This window comes from Dermochelys coriacea, chromosome 1 (genome assembly GCF_009764565.3).
Source record: "Dermochelys coriacea isolate rDerCor1 chromosome 1, rDerCor1.pri.v4, whole genome shotgun sequence".
Lineage (NCBI taxonomy): Eukaryota > Metazoa > Chordata > Testudines > Dermochelyidae > Dermochelys > Dermochelys coriacea.
Window position 1 is genome coordinate 354030417 of NC_050068.2, and position 8753 is coordinate 354039169.

General features: G+C 52.3%; 1 protein-coding gene across 1 annotated transcript; it reads left to right on the forward strand.

The window, feature by feature from the left end:
* Window positions 1-4332: 4332 nt before the first annotated feature.
* On the forward strand, window positions 4333-8309 carry LOC119861356 (acrosin-like). The gene is made up of 5 exons (XM_043508711.1): window positions 4333-4514; window positions 4947-5150; window positions 5643-5908; window positions 6276-6421; window positions 8040-8309. The coding sequence occupies exons 1-5, from the start codon at window positions 4333-4335 to the stop codon at window positions 8307-8309; spliced, it is 1068 nt and encodes a 355-aa protein (XP_043364646.1).
* Window positions 8310-8753: the final 444 nt, after the last annotated feature.

Consider the following 8753-nt stretch of genomic DNA (forward strand, 5'->3'; position numbering starts at 1 on the left):
CACTGCTCAGACAGTCAAGGCATGAGGCCCAAGTCACACCCATGGAGGCCCTGCAGAGCCTGCCCATAGGGGCCCACCTGTATGTCCACCCATCCCCTACTGCATGCATCTTCCTAAAATAATCTGCAATCCCACAGATTTGGAGAGTGAGAGGACAAGGATGGTGAGGAGATCATGCAGAGTGTCCTGCTCTCTTGAGGTCCCTTCCAGCCCATGATCTGTGACCATGGGTTCTGCAGCCAAAATAGACGTGGGGAGCGGAGAGACGGTAGATAGTATAGGGGTACCATATTTGAACATGGGGGGTATTTGCTCACCCACCCCCATCCCCACCCCCTTCCCTGCCCACACTGGACCCCTTCCCCATATCCCGGCCCCGGCCCCACCTCCTCCCCTGAGCACACGGCGTTCCCCCTCCTCCCCCTCCTTCCCAGCCATGCGAAACAGTTGTTTTGCGATGCAAGCACTGGGAGCTATGGGGAAAAAACAGGCACTCTCTCTTGAGTGATCAGCATTCACTCTCTTTCTTGAATGATCAACTTTTCTTTGGGGAAAAATAATAATGGCAAAATCCCGGACGTTTTTAGATATTTTAAAATTCCTCCCGGATGGGGATTTAAGAACCAAAAAGCTGGATATGTCCAGGAAAATACGGACGTATGGTAATCCTAAAATATTCTGGTTCCTGTGTTGCAGTGGGGAACTGAAGCACACAGGAAGTCTGTGGCAGAGCCAGGCATTGAATCCAGAGCTCCTGAGCGGCAACCCTTTGTTTCAGCTACCTAGGTTCTTTCAGGTCATTAGCACCTCTGTGTTTTCTCAAAAGCCTCACTCCCAAGGAGGCTGGGCCTGCCCCACACTTTGTGTGACCCCAGCACTTCAATTACATTGTATGTGGGACCAAATCTAGCCACAAGGGCCTCACACCTTTGTGACATGGAGGAGTGAGGCCAGTTCTGTCAATCACAGCTCCCAGGTGGTACAAATGAATCAGACTGTACCTCAGTTGTTCTCATCTGGCCGCTGTTCAGCCACCTGGGGAGATCAGGGCACACTAAGCTAGGACTAAAGCCTCCACATTGGCTCCCTCCCTAATGTATACAAAGCTACACTTTGCAGCTCTACACACCCCTTACGCAGCACGACTCCCTCAAGCTGATGCCCAAGTTACAGGCACTTTTGCAGCTAGTGCACTAGAGACCCAGAGCTGCTTGTTAATTGCTTGTTAAAAAGAAAAGTGATTCCTCACCAGTGTAATTATGACCCTGCTCACTTTCCCCTTCTTCAGAGTCTTGGGGGAAGCATTTGCAGAGTAGGAGGAGGGAATATGGGATGTTTGGGGTCCTTTTATGCCTTGAAAGCCAGGATGAGGGGCCCCAATGGATGCTGTTTTTAGGGCTTCCAATCTTGCCTGTTGTGCAAGTGATCACCCTGTGTGGATCCACATGGATAATCACCTTGAAGAACCAGTCAGGAGGGAAAAGGATGAGTTTGGGGAGCTGGGAGAGAGGGGAGGTGAAAGCAAAATCATGGCACAGTCCCCTCCCACACTGCCATCAGCTGCAGCGCTAGGAACAAAGAATGTAGGTCACACTTACCAGCGGGGGGACTGTATCCTGGAAAGCAGTGCCTCTGAAAAGGACTCAGGAGTCATGATAGAAAACAACTGAAATGAACTCCCAGGGCAATGCTGTGGCTAGGAGGGGCATGTGAACCATGGCTGTGTTAGCAAGGGGATATCAGGTAGGGAGATGGTATTACCTATATATACAGTTTTAGTGAGACCATTGCTGGATACTGTATCCAGTTCTGGGTCTGCACTTCTGTAAGGATACTGATAAATTGGAAAGTATTAGAAAAAGAGCTATGAGAACGTTTCAAAGTCTGGGAAACATGTCTTAGAGTGAGAGACTAAGAGCAGGTTGAGTGGTGACTTGACCATGGTCTACAAGTACTTACATGAGGAGCAGATTTCTGATAGCACAGGACTCTTTACCCTAGCAGACAGAGGCAGAACAAGATCTCATGGCTGGAAGCTGGAGTGAGACACATTCAGAGTAAGAATAATGCACAATTTATTTAATGATTGTGTTCTCTTCTGATCTTAAAATCTTCCAGTGCACCTTGCTCTGCTACAATTACTTGGGCACTCAGGCTCCCTGGCATTCCCCACCACTGAAGAACCCTGATACCGACTGCAGGGAATTTACAAGCCTCAGAGAGGCACCCCCCAATTCCTCATTCAAATCCACCATGCCCACACGAAGTGACTATAGTGACTATAGTAGAATTACATGGGAGGACAATTGTTTTCAAAGGCCTCACCCTTTGCAGCAGGTTGACTTCTCTGGCAAGGTGTCAAACTACTCATACACTGTACAGGGCTCCATCGGCTCAGAAAGGGACCTGGGTGTTGGTGCAGCAGCTCACTGTGCAGCTGCAGTCAAAACAGCAAACAAGGTGCTGGGATGCATAAGGCATGGACTGGAGTGTAACAGCAACCATTCTAATGGTTGAGGTTCAACAAAGACAAGTGCAGAGTCCTGCACTTAGGACGGAAGAATCCCATGCACCGCTACAGACTAGGGACCGAATGGCTGGGCAGCAGTTCTGCAGAAAAAGACCTAGGGGTTACAGTGAACGAGAAGCTGGATATGAGTCAACTGTGTGTCCTTTTTGCCAAGAAGGCCAATGGCATTTTGAGCTGTATAAGTAGGGGCATTGCCAGCAGATCAAGGGACATGATCGTTCCCCTCTATTCGACATCGGTGAGGCCTCATCTGGAGTACTGTGTCCAGTTTTGGGCCCCACACTACAAGAAGGATGTGGAAAAATTGGAAAGTGTCCAGCGGAGGACAGCAAAAATGATCAGGGGGCTGGAGCACATGACTTATGAGGAGAGGCTGAGGGAACTGGGATTGTTTAGTCTGCAGAAGAGAAGAATGAGGGGGGATTTGATAGCTGCTTTCAACTACCTGAAAGGAGGTTCCAAAGAGGATGGAGCTAGACTGTTCTCAGTGGTGGCAGATGACAGAACAAGGAGTAATGGTCGCAAGTTGCAGTGGGGGAGGTTTAGGTTGGATATTAGGAAAAACATTTTCACTAGGAGGGTGGTGAAGCACTGAAATGCGTTACCTAGGGAGGTGGTGGAATCTCCTTCCTTTGAGGTTTTTAAGGTCAGGCTTGACAAAGCCCTGGCTGGGATGATTTAGTTGGGGAGTGGTCCTGCTTTGAGCAGGGGATTGGACTAGATGACCTCCTGAGGTCCCTTCCAATCCTGATATTCTATGATTCTATGAATTGTAATGCCTTTATATATTCAATGGCGCGGCCTCACCTGGATATGGCAGTATTTGAAGGAGTGCAGAGAAAGGTGCTGGGAACGCTCAGAGGCCTGGGAAAACTATCACAGGAAGAGAGATTGAAAAGATTGGGATTATTACTTTAGAGAAGAGATGAATAAGAGGGGACATGATACAAATCTATAAAGTAATAAATAATCTAGTGAAGTTAGATCAGGAGCCTCTGTTCTCCCTGTCTCACAGCACAAGGAGAAGGGGACATTTGATTAAATCAAAAGGTGGCAAATTCAAAACCAGTAAAAGAAAATACTGTCCATCACAATACATGGTCTGCGGAACTCATTGCCACTGGAAGTTGTTAAGGCCAAAAACTTGACAAAAGTCCAACAAGGACTGGACATTTATATGGATAATGAGAATATCCAGATTTATAAGAGTTAATGCAAAAAGAGGTATTGGAAGGAATATTAAACATTGGATTAAATCCTGAGGCACAATTTCCAACAATTAAAGATTAGAATCAGACCTTTTGGGGGGGAGGAGCAGATTACCCTTCATCTGCTGCTTTGAGGTTCTTACACTTTCCTCTGGAATATCTGGTTCTGGACAGTTGAGCACAGGACAGTACTGGCCAGTCCTATGTTCCTTGTTCTAGTGTATGTATCAGTGCACTCTGGGAGAATGTAGGCAGCTACTCCATGATGCCTCAGCAGGGCACAGAGCGCCTGGAGAACATGCTCACACAACCTGCACTGTGTGGGGTAATGAACCCAGTGTGCCCTACTACAGAGAGAGCAGGGCGGAAGGAGAGCTGGCCAAGCTGGATACACTGTCCAGGGAGATTTCGCTCTGTGCTGTCAGCAGTAGCCTACCCATTCCTACCTGCCCCTGGGGTATCTCCATCGCCCATGGAAGTCACCGTCCATGTTACCCTCTCAGTGTTCACAGTTTTGGCCCTGATGCTTCCATCAGCACCTTCCCAGCTCCACTCGCTCATCACAAAGGAAGATGGAAACCAGAGACCTGTGTGATGTCATATTGGCCAGTCACTGATTGGACGGAGGCCCTGGACTTGGTTTATGATGTCACGAGTGGTGAGGCAAGTCTCCGTAGATGCAGGTGTCTGGTGCTCCGGTGGAAGATGAGGCTGCTCTCCCTCTTCCTGTTCCACACCCTGGTCTGGCCCATGCACAGCATGAATGGCAACTGTGAGTAAGTGACACCTGGGCCATGAGAGGAAATGCTGAGAGTGGCCCTGATGGGGCACTTCCCAAGCACCAAAGGGCATTGGCTTCCCCACAACATGAGGCTGTCCTGAATGACAGGGATTCCTGCCCCCTTCCCAGGGTCACGCCCAGGTTCAGATGACATCTGTGCCTCATGGGTTAGCAATGAGGCCCTGGCATATAAATCCCATGGGCCATCTCACATGGGGTGGGGAACACACAGGGCTCCTAGGCCCTGCTGCTTCCCACGGGTTGTGTCCAGGGAGAGGCAGGTGGTATGACACAGAAGATGCCTGGCAAGACCTGGGGAGTGAGATAGAAACAGCTGGGGGCAAAGGTCAGCCCCAGGGTAAGTGTCAAATCCCTGCTGCCTTGTCAGGCCACAGCCAGCAGGGCAGTGACACACCTCTGTCTCCAGTGCAGTTTGTGGGCGCCGCCCCCTGGTGTCTGGCTACGGCGGGATGCGGATCGTGGGTGGCGTAGATGCTCTGCCGGGGGCCTGGCCCTGGCTCGTCAGCATCCAGATCCCCACCCGAATGGGCCCCCGGCATTCATGTGGCGGGTCCCTCATCAGCCCCCGCTGGGTCCTCACAGCCGCTCACTGCTTCAAAGCCAAGAGAAGGTGAGATGTGTGACCTGGGGGGGGAGGGGTGCTCTCACAGCCCAGGCAGGGGGCCAGCCACCCACCCACTCTTCCCTGTACTCCTAGCACTTGCAAGCCAGAAGGACATCTGGGCAATGCCATGGAACTGGTCATGCCATGGGGCTGATCCTTATGGGGAGAGACGGCTGGGCACCATGGCCTATTCCACAGACTGGCACTGTTCCCTGGCCAGGCATCAACACACCCTAGGCTGAGCCCTGGTGTGCATGGGCACTGACTGACAGCTTGTCCCAAGGTGAGAGCATGCTGGAGAACACGCTGCCTGAGCAGCTGGCCCTATTGTGTCTCTGACCTGGCTCCCTGCTGCTGCGCTCTCTGTGCCCCAGACAGTAGGGCCGTGCAATGTACCCAGCTACAGTGCATCTCTCTGCGGCCCTGCACCGGGCGGGAGAGGAACCGCTCTATCCCCTCCCACTCCTCCCTGTGACTGACTCTCATTCTGTTCTCCAGGCTGCTCCCGCAGTGGCGTGTTGTGATTGGTGCGTCCCAGCTATCCCAACGTGGCCCTGAGGCCCAGGTGCGCTCCATCAAACAGGTAGTGTTGCACGAGCACTACGAGCCGCGCACGGAGAGCAATGACATCGCTCTGCTGGAGCTCGAGCAGCCAATCGAGTGCAATGGCTACGCACAGCCCGCCTGCCTGCCCAGTGCCATGGTGGAGGTGTCGAACCTGTCCCACTGCTACATCAGCGGCTGGGGAGTCATGCAGGAGACATGTGAGAGCCCCAGGCTCCCTGTTAACTCTAACTGGGTACCTGTCCCAGCACGGACACAGTGACCTCAGCTGGGATCTGGCCACACTGAAGGTCTAGGCCTCTGCTGCCATGAAAAGACAGCAGCTGCCGCTCCTGATGGTGCCCCACACACCTCACTGAGCCAAGGGCACGTGCCCGCCAAAGGCTGGATCCAAACCTCACCTGCCCAGGCAAGGGAGGAGGAGGAGGGGATGCATGAGCAAAACCACAAAACTGAGGGAGCAGAGTGAAGGTTAGGCACTGGGGGAGGGGCACAGCCATGTGGCGCATTGGGGAACGGGAGACAGGGCTAAGAGCTGTGCAGTAAATATTCTTCATGTCCCTGCAGCCCTGGAAACAGCTGACATCCTGCAGGAGGCCAAGGTGCATCTCATTGACATCACGACCTGTAACAGCAGCCGCTGGTACAACGGGGCCATCGCCAGCAACAACCTGTGTGCAGGGTATGAACAAGGAGGCATCGACAGCTGCCAGGTACGCAGGCCGGAGCCCTCTCACTGCAGAGTCCTCCCCAGCTCTGCTCAAATGCTTGTGCTGTGGCCTCACACCTCCTCTTCTGGGATCCCCGCCTAGAACTCTCACTACCCCCTGCTCTGCTGGAATCCTCACCTGGGACCCTGCCTCCACTTCCTCCAATATCTCTACCCGGGGCTCTGCCTCCCCCTCCTCCGACCTGAACAGTTTCAGCACCCTTGTCTATGGTCTCCTTAAGTCCCAAACAACGCTGTTTCTGGCATACAAAAGAAAGTGAAACCACATCATTCCTCCTCACCCATCCCCAGGCTCCTCCACTGGTGCCCAGTCCCTTCCAAACTGCCCCACCCCATTTTAAAACTCATGCCCCATGCCTCTGTCCTTCTGCTTGTCCAGCACTGGCCTCTCTCTACCAGGTGGTATGGGAGCCTTCTCCTCTGTCTGCCTGCTGCCAGAACTCCTTCCATTTTCCCATCTCCTAGGTAATCTCAGCTGGAAACGTCTTTGCTTTTCTCTCTCTGTCATTGTATTAGGGGTGTAAAGCCCCAGGGATGCTATGCAAAAGGAGGGGGATTGTAGAGCCCACGATGAGCTGCATTGGGCTGTGGCAGTCTCCCAAAGGAAGTGGGAAGAGTCCCATTTAAATGTCCTCAGTAATGGAACTGGCCAGAACACTAGGGCAGCGTTTCCCAAACTTTTTTGGCCACGGAACACTTTTTAGCCTATTACGGAACACTTATATTATTTTGTAGTTGTTTGGTTTTCAAATAAAAAATTGCATTATTTATGCTCAAATATATTTCATTTTATAAAACAAGCAAAAATATGAATGTAAAATAACTTGAACTAACAATTTCTAACTGGAAAGCGTGTATAAAATAGTACAAAAATCAAGTGCAAGAATCAAAATTAAATTCTAGATTCTTTCACGGAACACCTATTCACATTGTGCGGAACACCAGTGTTCCGTGGAACACAGTTTGGAAAACGCTGCACTAGGGAATAGGCCACAGGAACCATCCACAGGAATGGACTAGAGGGGCCCAGTAGGTGGCTTTTGTCGCTCATGTCAATGACTCAGAGATCCAATCTGGGTCAGGAGCTCTTAGGATTAAGAGCACAGCTACTCCTCAGGGCCATTGAGGCAGATACCCTGAATGTGGTACGCAGAGCTGGGAGTGAGGCCTCCATGCCACAGCGCCGATGCATAGTGGCTGCGTTCAGAGGTGTGATATCCAAGAGGGCTCTGTATGGGAGGGGGAGGGAGCTGACTGCTCAGCACTCACCAAACCAGCGATGCGCTAACATAGAAATGCAGCAGACTCCTGATGGGGGAAGCACTGGCTGCAGCTCCTAGACAGTCCATTCCCAGGGGTGGGGGGCACTACAAGATCATTGCCCTTTGGAACACATGCTAGGGCTTTGCCAATGCTAGGCAAGCCTTGGGGGTGAGCCCCCTTCCTCTGAGCTCTAGCTGACAAATGTCTCCCAGTGGCGGATGCCAGAGGGACCAGTTGTGTGTCCTTAAGCCTCTTCCAAGAAGGAGTCAGCCCTACTGCCAAGCCTGACCCACCAGTGATGAGCTGGCTGTGCCTCAGACCTCTCTTCTCTGCTGCAGGGCGACAGTGGTGGCCCCCTCATGTGCACAAAGGAAAGGTCAAAGCGCTTCTGGGTTATTGGAGTCACCAGCTGGGGGCTGGGCTGCGCCAAGGCACAGAGGCCAGGGGTCTACAGCTCCACTCAGCACTTTCATGACTGGATCTCGGGGAAAGTCAGGCCCAGGCCCAGAACAAGGACAGGCCCCTGCTCGTCAGCCCAGAGCAGTCTGTCTGACTTCTTCAGGAAACTGAATGAGTTCCTACAGGGCCTGAAGGGAAAGGGGACTTGAGAAGGGAGGGGAGCAGAGCACAGCGGAGGCTGAGATGGACGGTGGCCATTTCTGATGCTTTGCCCACTGCTCTAGAGGACTCTGTACCAGCATCCGGCTCCCATCCTGCCCATCATCCTTGTGGATGTAGATTGAGAGCTTACCTTACAGCAGAAGTAAAACAGTGCCCTCAACACAGCCAGCTCTGCCTCTGTTCTGTTCAACCTCTTATGCTATGCCCAGAACCACCCAGTAGCAGAGGCTGCACACAACCAGCTGGGCTAGAATGGTGGAGCGAGGAAGGGGAGGGATGGCTCACAGTGGCTTGGGACAGTGCAGTTGGAGAAGGGTGGCACACAGAGCCAAAGAAACATTGGGGTGGAGTGGTTGGGCTGGTACGGTGAGTGGGGTCAGGGAGGGGTGAGAGGTAGAGCTGGCTGGGTTGAAACAGCAGTGGGAAGGGCT